This window comes from Macaca fascicularis, chromosome 20 (assembly GCF_037993035.2).
Source record: "Macaca fascicularis isolate 582-1 chromosome 20, T2T-MFA8v1.1".
NCBI lineage: Eukaryota > Metazoa > Chordata > Mammalia > Primates > Cercopithecidae > Macaca > Macaca fascicularis.
Window position 1 is genome coordinate 52,741,203 of NC_088394.1, and position 26,462 is coordinate 52,767,664.

The 26,462-nt window shown below is 51.0% G+C and overlaps 5 protein-coding genes and 1 long non-coding RNA gene across 8 annotated transcripts; 1 reads left to right on the forward strand and 5 right to left on the reverse strand.

The window, feature by feature from the left end:
- Positions 1 to 845: 845 nt before the first annotated feature.
- Positions 846 to 1,686, reverse strand: LOC141409268 (uncharacterized). Its single transcript, XR_012428850.1, has 2 exons — positions 1,608 to 1,686; positions 846 to 1,274 (listed from the first exon to the last, which is right to left on the reverse strand). It is a non-coding gene; the product is annotated as an uncharacterized lncRNA (long non-coding RNA).
- Positions 1,687 to 6,645: 4,959 nt separating this feature from the next.
- LOC102139484 (metallothionein-1E-like) lies at positions 6,646 to 7,941 on the reverse strand. Of its 3 annotated transcripts, XM_065536818.1 has the most exons (4): positions 7,677 to 7,941; positions 7,599 to 7,605; positions 7,253 to 7,318; positions 6,646 to 6,737 (listed from the first exon to the last, which is right to left on the reverse strand). In XM_065536818.1, exons 1-4 carry the CDS (start codon positions 7,695 to 7,697, stop codon positions 6,646 to 6,648), a joined length of 186 nt encoding a protein of 61 aa, XP_065392890.1. In that variant the 5' UTR covers positions 7,698 to 7,941. The 3 variants fall into 3 exon arrangements, with proteins under 3 accessions (XP_065392890.1, XP_065392889.1, XP_005592036.3); XM_065536817.1 differs by lacking the exon at positions 7,599 to 7,605 and having other exon boundaries at positions 7,253 to 7,326; positions 7,675 to 7,941; XM_005591979.3 differs by lacking the exon at positions 7,599 to 7,605 and having other exon boundaries at positions 7,253 to 7,321; positions 7,673 to 7,941.
- Positions 7,942 to 11,313: 3,372 nt separating this feature from the next.
- LOC102140106 (metallothionein-1A) lies at positions 11,314 to 12,739 on the reverse strand. The gene is made up of 3 exons (XM_005591983.4): positions 12,639 to 12,739; positions 12,075 to 12,140; positions 11,314 to 11,540 (listed from the first exon to the last, which is right to left on the reverse strand). The coding sequence occupies exons 1-3, from the start codon at positions 12,664 to 12,666 to the stop codon at positions 11,449 to 11,451; spliced, it is 186 nt and encodes a 61-aa protein (XP_005592040.3). The 5' UTR covers positions 12,667 to 12,739; the 3' UTR covers positions 11,314 to 11,448.
- A 1,556-nt stretch (positions 12,740 to 14,295) lies between these two features.
- On the reverse strand, positions 14,296 to 15,633 carry LOC123566757 (metallothionein-2). The gene is made up of 3 exons (XM_005591981.4): positions 15,534 to 15,633; positions 14,876 to 14,941; positions 14,296 to 14,528 (listed from the first exon to the last, which is right to left on the reverse strand). The coding sequence occupies exons 1-3, from the start codon at positions 15,559 to 15,561 to the stop codon at positions 14,437 to 14,439; spliced, it is 186 nt and encodes a 61-aa protein (XP_005592038.3). The 5' UTR covers positions 15,562 to 15,633; the 3' UTR covers positions 14,296 to 14,436.
- A 5,132-nt stretch (positions 15,634 to 20,765) lies between these two features.
- On the reverse strand, positions 20,766 to 22,090 carry LOC102141023 (metallothionein-1E-like). Its single transcript, XM_005591984.5, has 3 exons — positions 21,990 to 22,090; positions 21,342 to 21,407; positions 20,766 to 20,994 (listed from the first exon to the last, which is right to left on the reverse strand). Exons 1-3 carry the CDS (start codon positions 22,015 to 22,017, stop codon positions 20,903 to 20,905), a joined length of 186 nt encoding a protein of 61 aa, XP_005592041.1. The 5' UTR covers positions 22,018 to 22,090; the 3' UTR covers positions 20,766 to 20,902.
- Positions 22,091 to 23,832: 1,742 nt separating this feature from the next.
- On the forward strand, positions 23,833 to 24,654 carry LOC107126435 (metallothionein-2-like). The gene is made up of 3 exons (XM_015443127.4): positions 23,833 to 23,931; positions 24,039 to 24,104; positions 24,426 to 24,654. Exons 1-3 carry the CDS (start codon positions 23,904 to 23,906, stop codon positions 24,515 to 24,517), a joined length of 186 nt encoding a protein of 61 aa, XP_015298613.1. The 5' UTR covers positions 23,833 to 23,903; the 3' UTR covers positions 24,518 to 24,654.
- The last annotated feature ends 1,808 nt before the right edge of the window (positions 24,655 to 26,462 follow it).

The window sequence follows — 26,462 nt, forward strand, 5'->3', positions numbered from 1 at the left end:
TAGACCACTGGTCATGTACAGGCACCATTCTGAGTTCTTAACATCCATTAAATCATTTGCCTCTACGAGTCCAACCCTATTACAGTCATGTGTCACTTGATGAAAGGTATGCATTCTAAGAAATGTGTCTTTAGGCAATTTCGTCATTGTGCAAACATTGTAGAATGTACTCACACACACCTAGATGATACTGGCTACTACACACCCTAGGCTGTCTGCTTTAGCCTATTGTTCTTAGGCTTCAAACCCATACACTGTCAGGCAATTTTAACACAATGGTAAGTATTTGTGTAGCTAAACATAGAAAGGTATAGTAAAAATGCCATATTATAATATTTATTTATTTATTTATTTATGTTTGAGACGGAGCTTTGCTCTTGTTGCCCAGGCTGGAGTGCAATGGTGCAATCTCGGCTCACTGCAACCTCCGCCTCCCAGGTTCAAGCTATTCTCCTGCCTCAGCCTCCCGAGTAGCTGGGATTACAGGCATGGGCCACTATGCCTGGCTAATTGTATATTTTTAGTAGAGACAGGGTTTCTCCATGTTGGTCAGGCTGTCTTGAACTCCCAACCTCAGGTGATCCACCCACCTCGGCCTCCCAAAGTACTGGGATTATAGGCGTGAGCCGCCACGCCCAGCCTCCTATTATAATCTTAAAGGAATCGTTTTTAGCTGAAGAAGTGATCTGAGACAGGGAACCTGATTTTCCTCAGGGCACTCAGAGTGTAAGGTGATAGCACATGGTCCCGGCACCCAGGTCTCTGGACTCTTAATGCAATCACACATACCAGCTCTCTTGAGTATGGGGTCCCCTATTTCCAAGCATGCAAAGAAAACCAGAGCCAGAAGAAGTCAACAACTTTTATTATCAGTCACATATTTCATAAAAGAGAGACAAATACAGTAAATGGGTCGTGGCTGTCTGGAAAAAATGCCAAGTTTATATAGGTCGCTCTTTCTACATCTGAGAGCAGGGCTGTCCTGGCATCAGGCACAGCAGTTGCACTTGTCCGACGCCCCTTTGCAGATGCAGCCTTGGGCATGGCACAGCCCATGGGGCAGCAGGAGCAGCAGCCCAGGGAAGAAGGGGAGAGTGAGAGGTCACAGCAGACTTGACCTGAGACCTCCCTGCTCCAACAGAGGCCTGGCTCAAGCCCTGCCTCCAGCCCCAGAGGACCCTTAGTGCAGGCTGGCATTGCTCTGTCAGGAGTCAACTGGTGGATCTTTGGGGTGAGGGTCTTCCAGTGAAAAAGCTGCCCAGCACAACCTACACCTGGGAGAGAACAGAAGACTGGAGAGGCAGTGACCTGGGCACAGGGACAAAGGAAAGCCAGTTCCCCAGAACCGTATGCTTAAGTGAGGAAAGTCCTGAAGTGTCAGGTCTGTGCTTGGCAGGTTAGTGCACGCGCATGCCCTCAGTTTCCCCATTTTAAGAATGAAAGTTGGAAATCAACTATCTTGTGTTTTTCCAGCTGTGATCCTGAATCTCTTGCCAGAAAGGGGATGTGGGAAGCTGGTCACTGTCCTGCTCCTGCCTGCTGAGCTCTGGGGTCCCTCCTCTGACTCTGCCCAGTCCCCCGATTCCCACGGAAGGCCCCACACTCACTCTTCTGGCAGGAGGTGCATGTGCGCTCTTTGCATTTGCAGGAGCCAGCACAGGTGCAGGACGCAGCTGCAGGGAAGAGAAAAAGGCAGTGAGTAGTGTGTGTGGTGCAGGGTTAGGAGCAGGCCCTCAGCATCCTCCTATTCAGTGCACAGGAAACCTGGTACCTAGTTCTGCTCAGGCACACGGAAGCCCAGCCCCACCTTTTCTCCACACAGGCTCGGATGGGCAGGCGCCCTCTTTTTCGTACCACATGGGGACTTCAGTGGGGAATCTTGAAGAAGCAATGTCTCCCACCTCCCTACTAGCCCAGGCAGCTCAAATGCTGGACAGAGCACTGGGTCCCAGCTCAGCACACCTCTGGCCTATCGGTGACCTGGAGCAGGGGCAGTTTTGAGCCTCATTCCTCTCACCTTAGAAATGGGAGGCGCTGGGACAATGGTAATGTTCTTAGTGATAATAATAAAGGTACTTGGTAAGAGAAAAAGCACCAGAAGTACAAAGTAAAATAATCCACTTTAGGTAGAGCTCAAAATGCACCTGCCTCCTGCCACAGGAACATTCTATCCTTTGGCATGAAAATGGAGATCCTAAGGCCCTGAAACCCAGCATCCTTTATCAGTGGTGCAGGAGCAGTTGGGGTCCATCTGGAGACCAGGTGAGGCTGGAGTACCTAAGCCAGAGGCGAAGAAGCAGGCAAGCCGGTGGGAGGCGGAACAGAGCTCAGGAGCCACCACTGGCTTTGCAGTGAGGGAGGAGTGCCGGGCGCAGAGGCCCCGCCCCAGGTCTGGCCCCCGCTCCCGCAGTGTCAGAGGCGCCCTAGGGTTCACGGCCAGGCTGTGCGCAGCATGCGGCCCGGTGCCGGATCCTCCCTAGCGCAGCCCGTGGGCACCCTGGGGGCGGCCCTTTGACTCCTGCTTGCTTTGCAAGGGTTGTGCTCCCGGCAGTAGGCGGAGTCCCTACTATAATCCCGGCCCACCGGAATTTCCCGGGGATTGGGGTCCACGCCTGCCCCTGAGCGGTCCGGGAACCCAGCCTCAGGTGGTCGCGGTATCCCCAGCCCATAACCCGCACCAGTGACTTGAGCTTCGCCTCTGTGGGAGCCTGTGTGCTACCCCAGCCTAGTGCTCATGTCCCTAGATAGGACCCAGGCGGAAAGTGCAGCGAGGGAATTGTGTGCAGAGGACCAGCCTCCCATGTGACCTTTGTCTCACCTTCATTGCCAGCCAAGTCCTTTGGCCATGTTCGTCTTGTTCACAGCAACAGAGCAGACACAAGGCTCTGCCTCCTTCCCTTCCATTGCCCACTCCTGGGAAGGTGATGGGCACATTTGTCCAAGTCCTCTTTTGCTTTAACTTCTTGGGGCTTCCCACAGCCTCGCTGGTCCACCAAGCCCAAGGATGGAGCTTCCCAAAACTTGGAATGTTCCCAAGGGAGCGATCTTTTCCCTGATGTGCTCACCCTTGCATTAAATTAAGAAGCATGAAAAGTGGTTGTTACTCTCAGAATTCTTTTTTTTTTTTTTTGAGACGGAGTCTCGCTCTGTCGCCCAGGCTGGAGTGCAGTGGCGCGATCTCGGCTCACTGCAAGCTCCGCCTCCCGGGTTCACGCCATTCTCCTGCCTCAGCCTCCCGAGTAGCTGGGACTACAGGCGCCCACAACCGCGCCCGGCTAATTTTTTGTATTTTTAGTAGAGACGGGGTTTCACCGTGGTCTCGATCTCCTGACCTTGTGATCCGCCCGCCTCAGCCTCCCAAAGTGCTGGGATTACAGGCGTGAGCCACCGCGCCCGGCCTACTCTCAGAATTCTTAACTGTTACAGAGCTTTTAGTCTCAGCCAGACCCTGTGTAGTCACTTTGGCTATTTGAACCCTCACAGCAACCCTCAAGGGGAATACTCTTTATAACAGCGTGTTACTAACTGGACGGCAACACAAGGAGATAAATAATTAGCCCAGGACAGAGGGTGGAAGTGTTGCCGCGGGTCTCAATCCACTCAGCTTTTCAAGGCAAAGACATCAATAATGCAACTTCTCTTTGGCCTGGGTATGTCTTCAGCACCTCTTTATTGCTTGAAATCTTTAAACAAAAACAAATGTCAAGATCAATCCAGAGGGCAACAGAAGTGATACAGAGGGATACGTATAATTGTGTGGCTACCTTCCATGTCTGCAAGGTGAGACTGATTCTTATTTTCTTTTTTTTTTCTTTTTTTTTTTTTTTTTTTTGAGACGGAGTCTTGCTCTGTCCCCCAGGCTGGAGTGCAGTGGCCGGATCTCAGCTCACTGCAAGCTCCTCCTCTCGGGTTCACGCCATTCTCCTGCCTCAGCCTCCCGAGTAGCTGGGACTACAGGCACCCGCCACTTCGCCCGGCTAGTTTTTTGTATTTTTTAGTAGAGACGGGGTTTCACTGTGTTAGCCAGGATGGTCTCGATCTCCTGACCTCATGATCCGCCCGTCTCGGCCTCCCAAAGTGCTGGGATTACAGGCTTGAGCCACCGCGCCCGGCCGATTCTTATTTTCAGTAGTGTCAAAGAGTTTGCTTTTTTTATAAATGCATTAAGGAAATATGATAGTTTAAAAGAAAATGTTACAGAAAATAACAGCACAGGTGTTGGCAGAAATGACAAGAATCCTTTTGCATCTGTTATGCAGACAGGGACTGTCTTGCTCATGGCTTTACATATGCAGCGTGGATTCCAATTTGTGGATGGGGAGGGGTCCCTCTCTGGTCCACAGGTCATATGCTCATGTTATTGATGGGAACAACATGGGACATACAGCTAAGCCCACCAGGACTGGCTTATTTGTCTGGAAATATAAAATGTTCCTGTGCTATGAATAAAGGTAATAAAATCATAGCTATTACAGACTACTTGCTAAAGGCTATATTAAGTTCTCTATATGAATTAACTGATTTGTTCCTACCAGCCAGACCCTGTTATTATGCACAGGAACAGGGTAGGAGCCTGAACCACAGAGAGGTTGTGTCACCCAGGTATAAATGACACACCTGAAATTTACACTCATGCAATGTCATTCCTTCAACCGCCACCCTATGTCACTATGTCATGTAAAACACAAGGACACGAAAAACCTGGCACAGGGACAGCAGAGAGAAGAGTAATGAGTTGGTAGTCAATCTCTCTTCATAGCTCTTAACCTCCCTGAGCTTCAGTGTGCCATCTATCCAGTCAGGGCACAATTGAGTCAACTAACCAAAGGTCCTTCCAGCTAAGAACTGTGACAGGCAGAGCTCAGCATCCACTTACATGATGATCTGCCAGCTCTGGAGAGGGCGTGAGGACAGCTGTACCCTAAGTTCCTCTATACCTGTAGTGCTGGGTCATGTGACCTTGGGCAGGTTCTTAAGTACTCTGGAGGACAGTGTCCCCTGCATGGGGAGCCTCTGCACACACTGTCTCTCTGGTTTGTATGAAGATCAAATGACTTGAAGGGTGGGAAAGGCTTGTTCTCTTTCCAAATGCTGGAGCAGTGTCTTATGCTGGAGAATTGGTGCAGGAGGTCATCCACATATCCTTAAGACCAGATCAGCAAGACTCCAAACCCATTCCCAACTTCCAGTCCACAGTCATGCTTCCAAGGAACTGGACCTTTCCCAAGGAGTTTGATGGGATCTAACAGGATTCTCTGTCTGGGAAGTCCATGTGGACAAATGATTATATCAGCATTCTTCATTGAGTCCTAGCCAGGTCCGAGGCAACTATCACATTTCATCCCAATGTAGAGATATAATCTTCTTTCTACAAATGAGTAAATGAAGCCTCAGAGGGGTTAAGCACCTTGCCCAGGTCACATAGCCAGTAAGGGATGAAGTGGGCTGTGAACCTGCTTGTGTGACACCAAAACGCCTGTACTTTGCCCAGGCTGCTTTCTCTTCTTGTTTTATTTTAATTTTTTGTTTTACATAGAGAGAAGTTCTTACTATGTTAGCCAGGCTGGTCTGAAACTTCTGGCCTCAGGCAATCCTCCTGCCTTGGCTTGAGCAGAGCATGATGTGAGCCATCGAAGTGGTGTGAGCCACTGTACCTGGCCAGACTACCTTCTGAAATCCCCTCTTCACAAAGCACCTTTAGGCCAGCATGGTGCTTACTCTTGGGCCAGGTGACTCCTCTTCCACTTTAAATGACAAATAGCAATTCCCTCACCAAATAGCCAAATAACTAACAGTTGCCATGAAGTACAAAACACCTAGGGCCTTCCTCCTTCCTACTGAATATCACTGTACCTTACAAAAGATGTGAAGCGTTAGTATTTTATTTTTCCTGTTATTTTGTTCTTGCTGTCTGTTTTGAGATTTCCTTGTTGAACATAAAAAATGAACTTTCTCTTTTTATTTTTCATACTTATTCATTCTATTTTATCTCACCAAAGCGTAGGTCTTTGACTGATTCCTGTGCCCTCATATCATCTGGCATGATGCTCTTACATTTTTTTTTTTTTTTTTTTTTGAGACGGAGTCTCGCTCTGCCGCCCAGGCTGGAGTGCAGTGGCCGGATCTCAGCTCACTGCAAGCTCCGCCTCCCGGGTTCACGCCATTCTCCTGCCTCAGCCTCCCGAGTAGTTGGGACTACAGGCGCCCGCCACCGCGCCCGGCTAGTTTTTTGTATTTTTTAGTAGAGACGGGGTTTCACCGGGTTAGCCAGGATGGTCTCGATCTCCTGACCTCGTGATCCACCCGTCTCGGCCTCCCAAAGTGCTGGGATTACAGGCTTGAGCCACCGCGCCCGGCCGATGCTCTTACATTTTTAGCTAGGAAACTGACCTGAGACAGGTGACCCGAGTTGTCTTAAGGCCCTCGACTTATAGGATGATCCCAGTTCTGCTGGGTCTGAGGTCTCTTATTTCAGGACACCCCTCAAAAAATTCAGAGGCAGAATAAGGCCAACAATGTTTATTATCATTCCCATATTTCACTTAAGAAAACAGACATAGTAAATGGGTTAGGTTTGTATTTAAAAAACAAACTAGGTTTGCAGGGGTTGTGTTATTTACATCTGGGCACAGGGCTGTCCCAACATCAGGCGCAGCAGCTGCACTTCTCCGATGCCCCTTTGCAGACACAGCCCTGGGCACGTTTGGCACAGCCCACGTGGCAGCAGGAGCAGCAGTCTGGGGAAGAAGGGGAGAGTGAGAAATCAGAGCAGGCTTGACCAGGGATCTCCCTGCCCCAACAGAGGCCAGTCTGAAGCTGTGCCTCCAGCCCCAAAAGATGCTTAGTTCAGGATGGCATTGCTCTGTCAGGAGATAACTCCTGGATCTTTGGGGTGAGGGTCTTGCCATGAAAAAGCTACCCACCCTTCCTGTGCCCAGGACAGGGTAGAGAACTCAAGAGGGAGTGACATGCGCTTTGCAGTAAAAGGAGGGACAGTCTCCTAAGTGAGGAAAGTCCTCAAGTATCAGGCCTGGGCGTGGCCGGCTGGTGTGCTCTCTTGGTGTCCCCATGGTAAGAATAAAGATTGGGGATTAACCATCTCTGGTATTCTTCCGGCTGTGATCCTAAGTCATTTGCTGAAGCAAGAGGATGTGGGAAGTTCGTCATTGGTCTGCTCCTGCCTGTGGAGATCTGGGATCCTTCCTCTGACTCTGCCCAGATGCCAGATTCCCAAGGAAGGCCCCACAATCACTCTTCTTGCAGGAGGTGCATTTGTACTCTTTGCATTTGCAGGAGCTGGCACAGGTGCAGGAGTCACCTGCAAGGAAGAAAAAGGCAGTGAGCAGCGAGTGTTGTGTGCCTCCCATCCACCTCAGGCAGCTCAATGCTGGACAGAGCACTGGGTCCTAGTTCAGCACATCTTTGGCCTTCAGGGTGACCTGCAGCCGGGCAGTTTTCAGCCTCAGTCCTCTCTCCTCAGAAATGGGAGGCACTGGGAAGACCGCAATGTCCTAAGTGGTGATGAAGGCGCTTGGCGGCGAGAAAGCTTGAGAAGTGCAAAGCAAAGGAGTCCACTTTAGGAAGAGCTCAAAATGCACCTGCCTCCTGCCCCAAGGGTGCTCTATTCTGTGGTATGAAAATGAAGATCCTAACACCGGAAACCAAGCATCCTTGGCGCAGGAGCAGCTGGGGTCCATTTGGAGATCAGGTGAGGCTGGAGTTCCTAAGCCAGAGGTGAAAAAACAGGGGGGCCCGTGGGAGCCGGAACAGATCCCAGGAGTAGGCCGCCTGACTTTACAGTCAGTTCAGGGCGCAGGGTGTAGAGGCCTGGCCCCAGCTCTCACAACTGCCCAGCGCAGTGTCAGCACCGCCCAGGGTTCAGGGCCGGACTGTGAGCACCAGGCGGGCGGGCGCAGGATCCTCCTTAACATGACTGGTGCACACTTCGGGGGCGGCCCTTTGGCTCACGCTCACTCTGGAGGGGCTGTGCTCCTGGTGGTACGCGGCGTCCGGCTGTAATCCCGGTCCTCCCGAATTTCCCGGAGATTGCACTCCATTCCTGCCCTGGGCGGTCCGGGAACCCAGCCTCAGGTGGTCGCGGTATCTCCACCCCAGCAGCCCGCATCAGTGACCTGAGCTTCGCCTCTGTGGGAGTCCATGTGCTACCCCAGCCTAGTGCTCCTGTCCCTAAATAGGACCTAGACGGGAAGCACAGCGAGGGAGTTGTGTGCAGAGGACCAGCCTCCCATGTGACCTTCCACCCACCTGCATAGTCACCCAGGTCCTTTGGCCTCACTTGTCCTCTTCACAGCAACAGGCCAGACACAGGGCCCAGCCTCCCTCCCTTCCATTCTCCATTCCTGAGGGGGCGATGGGCATATTTAAGTCCTCTTTGGCTTTAACTTCTTTTGGGCTTCCTGCAGCCTAGCTGGCCCACCAAGACTAAGGACATCCAAAGCTTGGGAGGTCACAAGGGAGGGCTCTTTGCCCTGATGTGGTGACCCTGCATTAAATTAAGAAGCAGGAAAAGTGCTTACTTCCCTTTCAGAATTCCTGACTATTGCAGAGCTTTTGGTCTCGGCCAGACCCTGTTTAGTCACTTTGGCTACTTGAACCCTCTCAGCAACCCTCAAGGGGAATACTCTTTACAATGGCATCTTACTAATCAGACGACGACAACACAAGGAGATAAGTAACCAGCCCAGGACAGAGGGTGGAAGTGCTGAGGCAAGAGAATAGGCTCTGGTGGCAGTGAACCTAAAACTGACTCACAGTTTTTCTAGAACTAAACCAAAAGGAAAACCCCAGCTTTCTACACCCAAGTAACAAAAGGACCAAAGGCTACTTCGTTTGCAACCCCTCTCCCCTTTGTCTGCATGGCAGATGAGAAATTGAAAGTACCTCTGATTTGTCCCTTATGACAACCAATTGGACTGCCTTGGACTACCTCTTCATTTGCATAGCAGTAACTTTGTAACTTCACTTCAGCTTCTAATTGGTTGCTTTCTGCCATCAGTCAGATAGGGGGCCACTACTTCATGTACATAGGGAGTACACTAAATAACTAATGGGAAACCTCTGGAGGATATTTAAACCATAGAAAATTCTATAACCAGGCCCTTGAGCCACTTGCTGGGGCCAGCTCCCACCCTGTGCAGTATACTTTTGTTTCCAATAAATCTCTGCTTTTGTTGCTTCATTCCTTCCTTACTTTGTGCATTTGTCAAATTCTTTGTTCGAGGTGCTGAGAACCTGGACGCCCTGCGCTGGTAACAGTGGTGCTGTGGGTCTCAATCCAGGCAGCTTTTCAAGGGAAAGAGGTCAAGGGCAAAGCTTCCCTTTGGCCTGGGTATGTCTTCAGCACCTCTTTACTGCTTGAAATCTTCAAACATAAACAAATGTCCAGGTCAATTCTGAGAGTGACAGAGGGAGGTATACGTAACTTTATGGCTGCGTTCCATATCTGCAAGTGGGACTGACTCTTTTTCTCAGTAGTGTCAAAGAGTTTGCTTTTCCTATAAATATATTAAAGAAATATGATTACCTAAGAGAAAATGTTAAAGAAAATAACAGCGCAGGTTATAGCAGAAATGGCAGGAATCCTTTTGCATCTGTTATGCAGACAGGGACTGTCTTGCTCATGGCTTTATGTATCCAGTATGCATCCTTATTTGTGGACTAGTGGAGGACTCTCTCTGGGCCACAGGTCATGCGCTCCTGTTATTGATGAGAACAACATGGGACACACAACTAAGCCCACTAGGCCTGGCTTTTGTTTAGAAGTAGAAAAGTATCCCTATGCTATGAATAAAGATTAAAATCAAAGCTATTACAGACTACTCAACACAAGCCAGGCACCATTTTAAGTTCTTTACATGTTTTAAGTGATTTGCTCCCACCAGCAGACTCTATCATTATGTTAACTCACAGTTGAGGAGACTGAGCCACAGAGAGGTGGTGTCACTGTCATATAAACGATACAGCTGGGATTTGCATTCATGCATGCTGACTGCATCATGGTGCCTTCAACAACCATCCTATGTCACCGTGTCATGTAAAACCCAAGGACACTGAAAGTCTGGCACAGAGACGGCAGTGGGAAGGGCACTGAGCTAGCAGTGTATCCCTCTGCATAGCTCTGTGACCTCTCAGCCTCAACACGCCATCGCACCCATCAGAGGCACAGCTGCACTCACTGACCAAGGGCCCTTCTAGCTCTGAATTGTGACAGACAGTTCTACAAAGGAAGAAGTGGGACTCAGAGAGGTTGAGCAACCTGCCTAGGTCTCCCAGCCCAGGACAGAGGTGGTGAAGTGGGCGGTTCAACAAGACTGCCCTGACCCTGATCCCCATGCTCTTTGCACAGGCTACCTTCTGGAGCGCTTTCTTCAAAAGGGACACCTGCAGGCCAGCATGGTCCTGATTCCTGGGCCGCTTGACACCTTTTCTTCTTTGAACATCAAATAGCAATTCCCGCAACAAATGGCCAGAGGAACTAATTGCTGCCATTAATTACATGTTACCTGGGGCCCTACTCCTTCCTAGTGACCACCACCACAATTTAGAAACTGCATAATAGGCCATCACCTCCGCATAGACAGACTCAAAGGACTTCATCCGGAACTAATCCTTCTCTGTACTCCATCTTGCTGGGAGGATCCTGGGTAATTTCCTACACTCCGCCAGTTACTTTGCTTGCCTGAATTAACCAAGGGCTGGAATTGAAGGAGGAACAGATTTCAGCCTGACCTAGGGAGAAACTTCTGAAGTTTCAGAGCTAAGTCACAACATGGAGCTCTCAGAGATACTGAGTCACATCAGAGATCCTGGAGAGGCCAAGACTGATGGTTCCATGTGGGGATGGCCTGGCTGGTGCTGTTGAAGGCGTGTGACGCACATACTGGGGCCAGTCTGTGAACTGTTTCCAGTCTGAAATATACACCCTAGAACAAATGTGTAATTTTATTTTTCCTATTTTGTCTTCCATATATTTATTGAAATTTTCCTATTCAATATAAAAAATGAATTTGGTGTTTTTTTCTTTTTGTCATACTAATGGATTTTATCTTACCAAAGCTTAAGTCTGTGACAGATTCCTGTGGCGTTATATCACCTGTCACCATGCTCTTACATTTCTATTTAAGAAACTGACCTGAGGCAGGTGCCTATTTGCCTTAAGGCCCTCAGTGTGTAAGGTGATAGGACAAGGTGCCAGCACCCAGGTCTCTGGATCCTCAATGCAATCCACTGTCCCAGCTCTGTTGGGTATGGAGTCCCCTATTTCCAAGGCACACAAAGAAAACAGAGCCAGCATTAAGTCAACAATTTTATTATCATTCACATATTTCATAAAAAAACAATACAGTAAATGGGTCAGGGTTGTATGGAATAAATTCCATGTTTGTGCAGGTCACTTTTTCTACATCTTCTAGCAGGGCCTTCCCGACATCAGTCGCAGCAGCTACACTTCTCTAATGCCCCTTTACAGATGCAGCCCTGGGCACACTTGGCACAGCTCACGGGGCAGCAGGAGCAGCAGCCTGGGGAAGAAGGAAGAGCGAGAGGTCAGACCAGACTTGACCAGGGACTTCCCTGCCCTCAAACAGGCCTGGCTCAAGCTCTGTCCCCAGCCCCAGAGGACACTTAGTTCAGGATGGCATGCACTGTTGGAGATGGGCGATAAGTGGCGGACCTTTTGAGTGAGGGTCTTCTGTGAAAAGCTTCTTATCCACATCTGAGCCCCAGACCTGGCAGAAGGCTGGAGAGGCAGTGACTGGGGTTATCAAGGGCAAAGGAAGGCTGGCTCCCCAGAACCATACACTTAGGTGAGGAAAGTCCTTAGGTGTCATGTCTGTGCTTGGCAGGCTGGTGCACTCTCTTGGCCTTAGTTTGTCTATTTTAAGAATGAAATTTGGGAATCAATCATGTCTAAAGATCTGGCTCTGATCCTGAATCAGTTGTTGGGGAAGGGGAGATGGGAAATTGACCGCTGGCCTACTCCTGCCTGCTGAGCTCTGGGTTCCTGCCTCTGACTTGGCTCAGCCCCAGATTCCTGGACATGGCCCCGCACTCACTCTTCTTGCAGAATGTGCATTTGCACTCTTTGCACTTGCAGGACTCAGTGCAGGTGCAGGAGCCACCTGCAAGGAAGAGAAAAAGGCAGTGAATTTGATAAAGACAGCAGCAGTTGGTCAACAAATACTCCCAGCTGAGTGCATTGCCAGGCCTGATAGATAGATAGCTCCTGTTGGACTCAGGGCACCATGAAGCCTGACCTTACTTCTATCTCTAGAGGCTAGGATGGGCTTTATGTCCTTAATCCTGAAAAGACAACAACCCCTGTCTCCCATCCACCCCAGGAACGGCACAGTGTACTGGGGCTCAGCCTAGCAGCCCCCGACTACCTGGGTGACACGGAGCAGGAGAATTATGAGCCTGAGTTCTCTCGCCTCTGAAATGGGAGGTATTAGAATAGGAATGTTCTAGGGGTGATGAAGGCGCTGAGAGGAAAAGCACTAGATCAATGAAATAAATGGCTCCACTTAGCTAGAACTCAAAAAACACCTCTACTCCTAGGGGCATCGATCCTGTGGCGGGGAAATAGATACCCTAAGGACCAGAAACCCAGGATCCCTTACCAGTGGTGCAGGAGCAGTTTGGGTCCATTTCGAGCCGTGGAGAGGTTGGAGATCCCAAGCAAGAAGTTGAGAGCCTATAAGGCACACGTGGAAGGCGTGGTGGAGCCCCACAGCCAGGGGCTGCTTTAATAGTCAGGGGAAGAGGGCCGGGAGCAAAGGCCCCGCCCCGCGCTTGCACCCGCCCGGCGCTTGCACCCGCCCCGATGAGTCCGCCCCGCCCGAGGTCCTGGGCTGGGCTGTGCGCAGTAGAAGGGTCAGGCGCACAGTTCCCTGAGTAGCGCTGGGTGCCGACCGCGGGACCACCCCCGCTCCCCGCTTTGGCGCACCGCTAACGGGCTTTGCGCCCGGGGTACGCGGTCTCCCCGAGGTACCAGCCGCTTTTCCCAGTTTCCCCAAAGTTGCCTTCCACCCTAGTCCCCGCGCGTTCCGGGAACCCAGCTTGGCGTCTCGTTAGTCTCCCCCCCACCCCTCGCACCGTTTTCAACTCGGCATGTCCAGAAGTCTGTGTGCAGCCACAGCCTCCCGCTCCCGCTCCCGGATCGGCGGAGTGCGGAGTGGGGACCGGGCGGTAGCGAGCTAGTCGTGTGCAGAGCTCCCGCCACCAATGTGATTTTTGTTTCTCCTCGCCCGCGCCTTGCCTGTCCCTGTCCACACCTAGGTCCCTCGGACCTGCCCCTCCGTACACATTAACACGGGGAACACGGGTCGGCCTCTCTCTCGCTTCCATTCTCCTCTCCTGAGAGGATGTGGGGGCACATTTATCCAGGACCTCCTTTGCAAATAAACCTCCATGCTCCCCACAGCCTAGCCAGGCTCCCCACTACCGGTTGGCAGTTCTGGACATGTGGGAAACCCCCAAAATGAGACGATTTCATGTGATGTGCTGACCCTGCTTTAAATTTAAAAGCAAGATGGGGGAGGTAGCAGGAAGCTGTAGTCCAGGCTACTTAGGAGGCTGAGGCGGAAGGATCACCTGAGCCCAGGAGTAAGAGTCCTGCCTGGACAACACAGGGAGTCAACGTCTCTAAAAAAATAAAATTAAAAAGCAAGACATCCAGTTATTTCTCTTCAGTATACCTAAGGCATAACATTGAGTCTATACCTGTCCCTTTCTAATCACTTTCATTCATTCACAGCCAGCTGTGCAGTGACCCACCAGAGGAAGAACTCACCCTTCACTATGGGATGGCACCAAGCCATTCTTTAGAGATCTGTCCTCAACCCTAAAACCTCCCACTAGGCCCCACCTGCAATATTGGAGGACACATTTCAACATGAGATTTGGCAGTGACAAAATATCTAAATCATAGCCCTTATGTAGGATTCAAGAAACTAGGAACTTGGGTTCCAGCACTATAGCCACTTTGAAGCCCAAAATCCAAGTGGATCTCAAGTTGTGGAGGAAAATCAGAAAATAAAAATAAGGGGTGAAGTTTCTGTGCCACACTGGGAATGAGACAAAGCGATCATGTACGGCCCCCACAGTGCAATACCATTTTACAGAAGTGTAAACTCAGTGAGGTAGCCTGGCTGGCCTGAAAGTTTTCACATTATTAGTGGCTCATATTTCCATCCAGAGCCTGGTATCTAAACTCGTGGTTTAACCCCCCACCCAAGTCCATTTTCTGTAAGACACACAAAGAAGACCAGATTAAGATTCAAGTCAAAATTGTTTTATTGCCATTCACATATTTAATATAAAAAGAAATGCAGAAAATGGCTCAGGGTTGTATTAAAAAAAAAAACCCAGGCTGTGAAGTTTGCTCTATTTACATCTGGGAGCAGAGCTCTTCCCACATCAGGCACAGCAGCTGCACTTCTCCGACGCCTCTTTGCAGACGCAGCCCTGGGCACACTTGGCACAGCCCACGGGGCAGCAGGAGCAGCAGCCTGGGGAAGAAGGGGAGAGTGAGAGGCGGCAGTAGACTGGACCAGGCACCTCCCTGCCCCAATAGCAAGCCTGGCTCGAGCTCAGACGCCAGACCCAGAGGATGCTTTTTTTGTGTGCCACAGCTCTGTTCTGAAACCACAGATGGTACAGTTGGGGTTTGTGTCCCAAGAGAAAAAGGTTTCCCTGCCCCATCTGAACTCAGGGCAGAAAGCATGGAGAGGGAACGACATGGCCAACAGGGGCAAAGGAAGCCCAGTTACCCAGAATCAGGCACTCAGTGTCAGCTTTGGGTTCCCTCCCAACCTTAGCCACAGCCCCAGATTCCTGGAGATGGCCCCTCACTCACTCTTCTTGCAGGAGGTGCATTTGCACTCTTTGCATTTGCAGGAGCCGGCGCAGGCGCAGGAGACATCTGCAGGGAAGAGAAAAACGCAGTGAGCAGTGAGTGAGATGCAGAAGGGACAGCAGTGGGTCAATGAGTCTCCAGTGCCCTCTCCTCTGTGCAGGGCCAGCCCTCAGAGCTCCTTTCTCACTCAGGACAGAGGAATAGAGGCCCCATGTGCTCCCCACTCACACTGGGAAACGCAAACACCCTCCTGTTTCACTCCACCAGGAAGGTCCCTGCTGCACACCCAACCCAGGAATACTGAGATTGCGAGCCACAACCTTCTGTCCTGAACTCTGAAGACTCTATGTCTCTAGCCCCCCATCCATCCTGATTGCTCAGAGCCTGGAGGAGAACATTGGTGCCCAGCCAGCAGGACCCTGACCAACTGGGTGATGTGAAGCAGGACTGCCTTGAGCCTCAGTATCCTTAACTCTGACTTAGAGGCCCAGCGGGGAGGGCAGTGCTCTCAGGGGCGTGATCAGAAAGAAAGCACCTAAGGAAGTAAAGGAGTCCCCTTCTGCTCAGAACTTAAAATGCGACCTCCTCAAACCCAGAGACCCTCTGAACTGGGGCTGGGAAATGGGAAACCCAGGGCGCAGAGTCGGGCTTCTCTTACCAGTGGCGCAGGAGCAGTTGGGGTCCATTTCGAGCCGCGGTGAGTCTGGAGATCTTAGCGAGAAATCGAGAGACAGCAAGGCGCACGTGGACGGCGTGGTGGAGCGCCACGGCCTGGGGCTGCTTTTCTATTCAGGGAAGGGGGCCGGGCGCAGAGGCCCTGCCTCGCGCTTGCACCCGCCCTGCTGGGTTCGCGCCGCCTGCGGTACTAGACTGGGCTGTGCGCAGCAGAAGGGCCGGGGGCACCATCTTCTGAGCTCCGCTGGGGAAGCGCCGCGGAACCGCCCCTTTGGAGCCGGTTCGCGCAGAGGGGCTGTGCGCCCGGCGGTACGCCCTGTCCCCGAGGTCCTGGCCGCCTCTCCCAGTTTCCTCGAAGTTGCCTTCCACCCTCCTCCCCGCAGGTTCCGGGACGCCAGCCTTGGCGACGGGAGCGTCTCCACCCCACCCCTCGCCCCGCCGTTTTCAGCTGGGCCTGTCCCGGAGTCCGGGTGCAGCCCTCCTGCTCCCGTCCCCGGATCGGCTGAGTGCGGAGCGGCGAGCCTGCGGTAGCGAGCGAGTTGTGTGCAGAGCACCCGCCACCGATGTGGCTTTCGTTTCTCCTCGTCCCCGCGCCTTGCCTGTCCCTGTCCACACCGCGGTTCCTCTGACCCGCTCCTCCGTACACAGCAACACCGGGAACACGGGTCGGCCTCTCTCTCCCGTCCATTCTCCTCGCCTGAGAGGATGTGTGGGCACATTTGTCCAGGTCCTCCTTTGCAGATAGGTCTCCATGCTCCCACAGCTTAATGGGCCACCCCGACTGCCGGCTGGCAGTTCTGGACATGTGGGATGTCCCCAAAGAGAGATGACTTCAGATGACATGCAGACCCTGCTTTAAATTAAAAAGCAAGGTGGGGAAGGTGGTGGAAAGCTGTAGTCCCACCTACTTAGAAGGCTGAGGCGGGAGGATCACTTGAGTCGAGGAGTTCGAGTCCTGCCTAGTCCACATAGCAAGTCACTGTCTCTAAAAAAAATAAAAAGCAAGACATCCAGTTATTTCTCTTCAATATACCTGACTATTGCATGACATTGAGTCTGCACCAGTCCCTTTTTAATCACTTTCATTCTTTGAATCCTCACAGCAATTCTAAAGGGAAATACTAATTATGAACCCATTTTGCTAATCACAGGACTGCAAAGAAATGAGTCCAAGTAACTGGTCGTCACAGAAGTAAACAGTTGTGCACTGATTTAAATCCAGCCAGCCTCTTAATGGAAAGTGTCCATGATCAAGCCTTCCTTTAGCCCAGGTATGTCATCAACACTTCTCTATTGCTGGAAATTTTTTAAAAAACAGGGGCTGGCCCAGTGGCTCACACCTGTAATCCCACACTTAGGAAGGCCGAGGCTGATGGATCACCTGAGGTCAGAAGTTGGAGACCAGCCTGGCTAACATGGCAAAACCCTGTTTCCACTAAAAATACAAAAATTATCCTGGCTTGGTGGCAATTGCCTGTAATCCCGCTGCTCAGGAGGTTGAGGCAGGAAAATCACTTGAACCAGGGAGGCAGAGTTTGCAGCTTGGGCCATTTCACTGCAGCTGGGCGAAGAAGGTGAAACTCTGTCTCAAAAAATAGAGACAAAAAACCCCCAAATAAACAACAGGAAGCTACCAGCTCTAAGATGGACAGTGGCAAAAGCGATCCATAAGTGTAATACATACACACACACGCACACGCACATTAATTTGGGGCTGTCTTCCATGTGTGGGACAAGATTGATTTTCACTTTCTCTGATGGAAAAGAGTTTGATTTTCATAAAGTATGTGTATGAAAGTATTAATCATTTCAGTGTAAAATATTAACTAAAAAATGGTGCAGGTGGTAACGGAAAGGGCAGTCATTCTTCTGTATCTGACATGAAGCACAGAATCTTGCTCATAGCTTTATAACCCTAATGTTGATTACAATGTTATGGGAACACTGAATGGCTCTCTTTGGACCACAGGACATATACTCCTGTGGCAGATGAGAATAACAGGATACACAGTTGAGCACTCCAGGCCTTTGTGTGCAAATAAATAAATATCCCCTATGCGCCATAAAATGATAAAAAAAAAAAAAAGCAACAGCTAATATTATAGACCCCACACCCCTCACACCATTCTAAGTTGCTTGTAGGCATTAAATCCTGGGCTGGGCTGTGCGCCGCAGAAGGGCCAGGGGACCCCTTTGGCGCCGGTTCACGCAGGAGGGGCTGTGTGCTCGTGTCCCTGAGGTCGCGGCTGCCTTTCCCAGTTTCCTTGAAGTTGCCTTCCACCCACCTCCCCGCGTGCTCTGGGATACCAGCCTTGGCTTCACAGGCGTCTCCTTTATACCTCCATAATACAGAGGTTAGTATTATGCCCCTTGTGCAGTGGAAGAGACTGAGCCATAGACAGGTTGTGTCATGCAGCTAAAAGTAACAGAGGTGGGATTTGCACTCATGCATGCTGACGGCAGCATCATATACTCACCCACCACCCTCTGCCACCAAGTTACATGAACGATAAGGACACAGAAAACCTAGCATAGAGGCAGCAATAGGAAGTGCACTCTGTGGACAGGAATGTCCCCCTGCACAGCTCTGTGACATCTCTGGGTTTCAGTTCTCATCTGTCAAGCCAAGAGTAACATTCGTTCATCCCAAAGAGTCTTCGTATCTTTGAACTAAGATAGGCAAGATTTAGCATCCAGTGGCATCATAATCTACCAGCTGTGGCCAGGGCCACAGACCAGGTGTAGCATACGTTCATTCATCCCTTGACTTCTGAGCTATGTGACGCTGGGTAGGTTACTTAACTAATCTGGAAGACAACATAAGCACTCCAGGCCCTGCATATTTGCTGTCCCAGTCTTGAGGCCTGTGGCTGTCATTCCAGAAGTCATGTGATCAGATGATATGAAGGATGGGAATGGATTTTATGTCTGGTCAAATGTTGGGGCAGCATCTTATTGAAAAGCACTTTCCGCAGAAGGTCATCCACACTGCTGGCAGGATCAGCCAGGTTGCAGTCCCATTCCCAGCATCCAATTCACAGCAGTGCTTTCAAACCCATAAGATTTCTCTTACCTTTGGGATTTAACAGGCTTCATTCTCTAAAAAAGGCAGTATAGAGAGAATGATCATCATTGCTACTATTTATTAAACGCTAGCCTTGGGCCAGATTATGCTGTCATGTAATCCCTGCATTGAGATATAATCTGCTTTCTACAAATAAGGAACTGGAGGCTCAGAGAGTTTCAGTGTTGCACTCAGGCCACACAGCCAGTACATGGTGAGGTGGGCTGTGAACCAGGACTGCCTGACACCAAAACCCGTGCTCTAGGCGCAGGCCGCCTTCTGAAGTCTCCTCTTCACAGGGAAGCAGTGGGCAAGCGTGCTCCTGACCTCCAGGACAGAAGGATCATCTTCCTCTTTGACTGAACATCAAATAGCGTTTCCTCCACATAGCCAGGGAAACTGATTGTTGGCTTTAATTACAAGTCAGCCAGGGCTTTACTCCTTCCTACTGAGCACCACCACACCCTCCAAACTGCAGAATCCTCCGTCATTCCTGCATGGGCAGGCGTGAAGCATTTCATGTGGAACCCATGATCACACACACTTCATTTTGCCAGGGACATGCCGGGCATGTCCTTCCATATTCCCAGTCACTTTACTGGTCGGAAGGAGTCAAGAGCTGAAATTTGAAAGAAGGGCAAATTCAGCCTGAGTTTGGGAGGAATTTCCAAAGATTCAGAGCCCAGTCACAACAGGGAGCTCTCAGGGGTCAGCGAGTGTCCCGTCAGTGACACTGGGCAGGCCAAGCCGGATGGTTCCTTGTGGGGATGTGCTGGGCAGTGCCGCTCAAGGTGTGAGAGCCACACACTGGGGCCAGTTTGCTGTTTCCTTTCTTTTCTTGTTTTGGGACAGAGTCTCAGTTGCCCAGGCTGGACTGCAGTGGCACAATCGTGGTGCACCACAACCTCTGCCTCCGGGGTTCAAGCAACTCTTATGCCTCAGCCTCCCAAGTGGCTGGGATTACAGACGCATGCCATCATGCCCGATTAATTTTTGTATTTTTAGTAGAGATGAGGTTTCATCATGTTGGCCAGACTGGTCTTAAACTGCTGGCCTCTAGTTATCCACCTACCTTGGCCTCCCAAAGTGCTGGGTTTATAGGCCTGAGCTACCATGCCTGGTCTGGTTTGTTGTTTCTGGGCCACAATGCACATCATCATATGTTCAAAGTTTGTACATCTTTCATTTTCCTATTTCTTTATGGATTTATTGACCTGCTTTCCTGTTGGATCTAAAAAATGGGTTTTGTATGTGGTGTTTTATCTCATTATCTCTATGATCGATACTATTACATTTACCAAAGTTTAAGTCTGTGATGGATAGGAAGTAAAAACTGTCCTTCACCAAAGTGTTTGAAAAGCCCCATTGTGCTAGCCTGTTTGCATTGCTCTAATGGAATCCCTGAGACTAAGTAATTTATAAAGAAAAGAAGTTTGTTTTGATTTCTGCTTCTGCAGGCTGTGCAGAGTGTGGTGCAGGCATCTGCCTCTGATGAGGGCCGCAGGAAGCCTGCAATCCTGGCAGAAGACCAAGGGGGAGCAGGTACATCACATGGAGAGACAGGGAGCAAGAGAGAGAAGGGGAGGGTGTCTGGCTCTTTTAAACAGTCAGCTCTGGAGTGACCTACCAGAGGAAGAACTCACTCTTCACCATGGGATGGCACCAAGCCATTCTTTAGGGATCTGTCCTCATGACCCCAAAAGCTCCCACTTGGCCTCACCTGCAATATTGGAAGTCACATTTCAACATGAGATTTGGCAGTGACAAAACATCAAAAGCCTAGCACCCTTGTAGGATTCAAGGAACTGAGGAGTTGAGTACCAGCACTGTAGCCACTTTTAAGCCTCAAATCCAATGTGGATCTGAGGCTGGGCAGGAAAATCAGAAAATAAAAATGAGGGATGCAGTTTCTGTGCTACATTTGGCATGAGACTGGAAGCGATCATGTATGGTCCCCACCCATATGGTGTGCACAGTGCAATCCCATTTTACAGAAGTGTAAACTCAATGAGGTAACCTGGCTGGCCTAAAAGTGTTCACATTATTAGTGGCTCACATTTCCATCCAGAACCTGCTATCTAAACTCGTGGTTTAACCCCCACCCAAGTCCATTTTTTTCCAAGACACACAAAGAAGACCACAGTAAGATTCAAGTCAAAATTGTTTTATTGTCATTCACATATTTAATATAATAGGACATGCAGCAAATGGCTAGGGGTTGTATGTAAAAAAACCTCCAGGTTGTGCAGGTTGCTCTATTTACACCTGGGAGCAGAGCTCTTCCCACATCAGGCACAGCAGCTGCACTTCTCCGACGCCCCTTTGCAGACGCAGCCCTGGGCACACTTGGCACAGCCCACGGGGCAGCAGGAGCAGCAGCCTGGGGAAGAAGAGGAGAGTGAGAGGTGGCAGTAGACTGGACCAGGCACCTCCCTGCCCCAATAGCAAGCCTGGCTCGAGCTCAGATGCCAGACCCAGAGGATGCTTTTTTTGTGTGCCACAGCTCTGTTCTGAAATCAAGGATGGTACAGTTGGGGTTTGTGTCCCAAGAGAAAAATGCTGTCCTGCTCCATCTGAACTCAGGGCAGAAAGCCTGGAGAGGGAATGACACAGCCAACTGGGGCAAAGGAAGGCCAGTTCCCCCGAAGCAAGCACTCAGTGTCAGCCTTGGGTTCCCTCCCAACCTTAGCCACAGCCCCAGATTCCTGGAGATGGCCCCGCACTCACTCTTCTTGCAGGAGGTGCATTTGCACTCTTTGCACTTGCAGGAGCCGGCGCAGGTGCAGGAGCCACCTGCAAGGAAGCGGAAAAAGCCAGCGAGTGGTGAATGAGATGCAGAAGATACAGCAGTGGGTCTATGAGTGTCCAGTTCCCCCTCCTCTGTGCAGGGCCAGCCCTCAGAGCTCCTTTCCCACTCAGCAGAGGAAGAGAAGCCCCATCTCCTCTCCTTTCATGTTGGGAAAACCGAGCCCCCTCCATTTGTATTCCAAAGGTAAGTCCCAGTCTCCAGGCGCAGCCCGGGAAGACTGCGACTTCCACATTCTGTCCTGAACCCCGAAGAGGCAATGGCCCTTGCCTCCCATCCAATCCAGATGCTCAGAGCCTGGTTAGATAATTGAGGCTCAGCCAGCAGCCTCGTGACCAACGGGATGATGTGGAGCAGGACAGCCTTGAGCCTCAAGACCCTCACCTCTGACACAGAGGCACAGGGAGGAGGCCAATGCTGTCAGGAGCTCGACCAAGAGGAAAGCACTGGAAGAAGTAAAGGAATCCCCTCACCTCAGATCGCAAAACGCAACCTCCTCAAACCCAGGGACACTCTCCATGGTGTCTGGGAATTTGGCATCCCAAGGCACAGACCCGGGCGCCCCTTACCAGCGGCGCAGGAGCAGTTGGGGTCCATTGCAAGCCGAGGCGAGACTCTGGAGTTCCCAAGCGAGAAGCCAAGAGGCGGTGGAGCACCTGGAGTGCGTGGTGCAGCTCCACAGCCAGCGGCTGCTCTTATAGTCGGGGAGCGGGCCGGGAGCAGAAACCCCGCCCCGCCCTTGCACTCGCCCTCCTAAGTCCCAGCCGTCCGCGGTCCTGGGCTGGCCTGTGCGCAGCAGACGGGCCGGGCGCAAAGCACGGTGAACGCAGGTCGGTGCACACCGCCTGGCCGCCCCTTTCCCACCGGCTAGCGCGGGAGGCGCTGTGCACCCGGGTGAGCTGCTTCTCTCACCCTGTCGGGCCTTCCCAGTTCCCTAAGGTTACCTGCTACTCCCACTCCTTGGCGTTCCGCGTGCCCGGAAATGCTGACCTGCGCCCCACACCCCGGGGCCTGCCCACCCCCTTGTCTACAGCTAAGCCTTTCCTGGAGTCCCAGTGCAACCCCAGTCTCTTGTTCGACTGTCTGGATTGGCGGGAGCAGGGAGCATAGCAAGGGAGTAGTGTGCAAGGGACAGGCGGAGGATGCGACCTTCGGATCTCTGGCATTGCCTGTCCCTGTTCCCGTCCCCACCTCAGTTCTTCCACCACGTTTCTGCTGTGCACAGAAACACGGAAGACACAGGGCCCTGTCTCCCTCCCGTCAAAGTATGCTTATTCATATCCCTCTATGTCTCTGTTTTGCTTCTAGGACTGACCTTGATGCTTGGCTTTGTTTAAAGATTTCAATCAGTGAAGAGATAAACATACCTAAGCCATAGGGAAACTTCATCACTGACCTCTCTCCCTTGAGAAGCTGACAGGATTCACACCCAGCAGTGCCACTTCCCAGCCCCCTGACCCTGGGCTAGTGGCTTGAACTGCTGGTATTGTCATTGTCCAGATTAGGAATACGGGTTCATAAATAGAACACATGTCCCTTTATGGTTGTTGTGAGGGTTCAAAGAAAGTGACTAAACAGGACCAAACCCAGACCCGTGTAACCGTAGAGCAATAGAAACATGGAAGGAAAAATAAGCAGCTCTCTTGCTTTCTAATTTAATGCAGGATCTTCATATCACCTTCAATGATCCCTCTTCTAGGGACATCCCACACTTTCAAAACTGCCATCCTGTATTAGGGTACCCGGCTAAGCTGTGGGGAGACCCTGGAGAGATTTATGCAAAGGAGGACCTGGACAAAGGTGCCCACTCAGGCCCTCAAGAGTGGAGAATGGAAGAGAGAGAGGCAGAGCCCTGTGTCTTCCGTGTTGCTGCGCACAGGAGAAACGTGACCAAAGGACTGAGGTAGGAACCGGGGACAGGGCGGATAAGGCCAGAGATGTGAAGTTTGCACCCTTGGCCTGCCCTTTGCACACTGCTGCCTTGCTATGTTCCTTGCTTTGGCAGATCCAGAAAGTGGAGCACAAGACTGGGGTTACCCTCGACTCCAGGAAAGGCTTAGCTATTGACTAGAGACCTGGGCATTGGTGAAAGTGGGGGAAAAGACAGAATACTGGGGTAGGCAGAAAGCCAAGGGGCGGGTGTAGCAGGCAACCTCAGGGAAGTTGGGAAGGCCCGGCAGGGTGAGAGAAGCCGCACAGCGCCTCCCTCGCGAGCCGGTGCGAAAGTGGCCGTCCCACGGTGTGCACCCCGCTGAGCTCAAGGGACATTGCACCTGGCCCATCTATTGCGCACAGCCCAGCCCAGGACGGCCGGCGGGGCAGACTGGGCAGGGCGGGTGCAAGGGCGGGGCGAGGTGTCTGCGCCCGGCCCCCTCCGCTGACTATAAAAGCAGCCGCTGGCTGTTGGGCTCCACCACCCCTTCAACGTGCACCACTGCCTCTTCCCTTCTGGCTTGGGAACTCCAGCCTCTCCTCGGGTTGCAATGGACCCCAACTGCTCCTGCGCGGCTGGTAAGGGGCTCCCGGGTTCTGTGTCTTGGGCAATGGACACTCATTAACTCACTGCTGTATCTTCTGCATCTCACTCACGGCTCACTGGCTTTTTCTCTTTCTCACAGGTGACTCCTGCTCCTGCGCCGGCTCCTGCACGTGCAAAGAGTGTAAATGCACCTCCTGCAAGAAGAGTGAGTGCGGGGCCATCTCCATTGTCTGGGGCTAAGGTTGGGAGGGAACCCAAGGCTGGCCCTGGAGGCATGCTTTTGGGGAACTGGCCTTCCTTTCTGCCCATACCTTGTCACTGCCTTTCCAGTCTTCTGCCCTGTCCAGGGCGCCTTTGGGGCTGGACAGCTTTCTCATAGGAAGACCTACCCCAAGTATTCCCTAGCTGTCTCCTGACAAAGCCATGCCATCCTGAACTAAGGGTCCTTTGGAGCTGGAGGCTCTGTTGGGCAGGGAGGTCCCTGGGCGAGTCAGTTGTGACCTCTCACGCTCCTCTTCTTCCCCAGGCTGCTGCTCCCGCTACCGCGTGGGCTGTGCCAAGTGTGCCCAGGGCTATGTCTGCAAAGGGGCGTCAGAGACATGCAGCTGCTGCGACTGATGCCAGGACAGCCTTTCTCCCAGATGTTAATAGCCAGACATGTACAAACCTAGATTTTTTTTTTATACCACCTTGACCGGTTTGCTACATTCTTTTTCCTATGAAATATGTGAGTGATAATTAAACACTTTAGACATGATTCTGCCTTCAGTTTCCCTTGTGTGTTTTGGAAATCAGAGACTGGGATCAGGGATTGAACTGGGAATGCAGACTCCTGGGCTCTAGATGGAAATGTGAGCCCCTAACAATCCAAGTGCCTTAAGGCAAGCCAAGCTGCCTCACTGTGCTTCCTCTTTTGCAGAAAGGAATAGCACATCGTCAGGTCATTGGTGGGTATCCGGGATACAGGACCACCTTCATTCTCAAATGCTGCACAGAAAATTCTGAATGCCTCCTGTTTCTTCTCTGATTTCTCTGTCCAACTTCAATTCCTCTTTGGATTTCAGGTTCAAAAGTAACTACAGGGGATGGAATCAAACTCTTTAGTTATTTACTTCTACACGAAGCTTCTCAAACTCCAGGATGAAGGAGGGGTTTTTCATTCCTATCCATTCCACACCTAAACCTTGGTAAATGAAATAATACTAATAATGGAAATCATGAAACTAAATTCAATATACAAAATCTGGCTGAGCAGCATGACTCACACCTATATTCCCTATATTTTGAGAGGCAAATGGGAGGACCACTTGACACCAGGAGTTTGAGACTAGCCTTGGCAACATAGGGAGACTCCTGTCTCTAAATAAATAAACAAACACTTTGCAAAGTTTGGTGGTGCAAGTCTGTAATCCTAGCTACTTGGAGGCTGAGGCAGGAGAATCCATCTAGCTCAGGAATTGAAGGCTGCAGTGAGCCATGTTTTCACCATTGCACCACAGTCTGGGTGACAGAAGGAGACCTCATAAAAAAATTACAAAATCCATTTTTAGGCTCAACAGGAAAAAGTTCAATCAATATAAAAAGAAATACCAGGAAAATTACAACTTTATAATCTACATATATGTTAATGGATGCTGTGCACTACAGACTGTAAATAGCACACAGGCCCTAGTGTGTAGATTACACACTTTGAGCAGCAGTGGTCATGACATCCTCACAAGGAACCATCAGTCCTGACCGGACAGTGTCACCAACAGGACACTCGCTGACCCCTGAGTGCTCCCTGTAGTGACTTGTGTCTGAATCTTTGGCAGTTTCTCCCAAGATTAAGCTACTTTAGTTCTTTAAATTCCAACCTTGATTAACTCAGGGGAGCAAAGTGACTGGGGATGTGGAGGAAAGCATCATCGTGGCAATGCAGAGTCATGAGAAGGACTGGGTCCAGATGAAGGATGTCGTGTGCCAATGCAGGGGTCACGGCATATTCTGCAGTTGGAAGGTGTGTTGCTGTTCATCAAGAAGGAGTGAGGCATCACCCTGGTGACTGGTAGTTAGGCCAACAGTAGGTTCCTCTGGCTACTGCTTCAGGGAATTGCTATTGCTGTTCAATCACAGAGGAAGATGAGTCAAGTGGCCCAGGAGTCAGGACCATGCTTGCCAGCAGGTGCCCTTTGTGAAGAGGGCAATTCAGAAGGCAGCCTGGGTCATGTGCAAGTCTCGGTGTCACATAACCAGATTCACAGCCCACTTCACACCTTCCTGGCTGTGGAGCCGGCACAAGCCCCTTAACCTCTCTATGCCTCCATTTCCTGACTTGTAGAAAGCAGATTATAAATTTATGTAGAGATTAAGTGTGACAGTACCCTGGCACCTGGCTTGGCCTTAATAAACAGTGCTGTTATAATCATTTGTCCACGTGTGCTTCCTGGAGAGAGAATCATGTTAGATCCCATTAGGCTCCTTGGGTAACACTAATCTGCCTGGAGGTATGATGTGGACTGGAAGTTGAAGATGGGTCTCTTGTTGATCTGGTCTCAAGGGCATACGGATGACCTCCTGCACA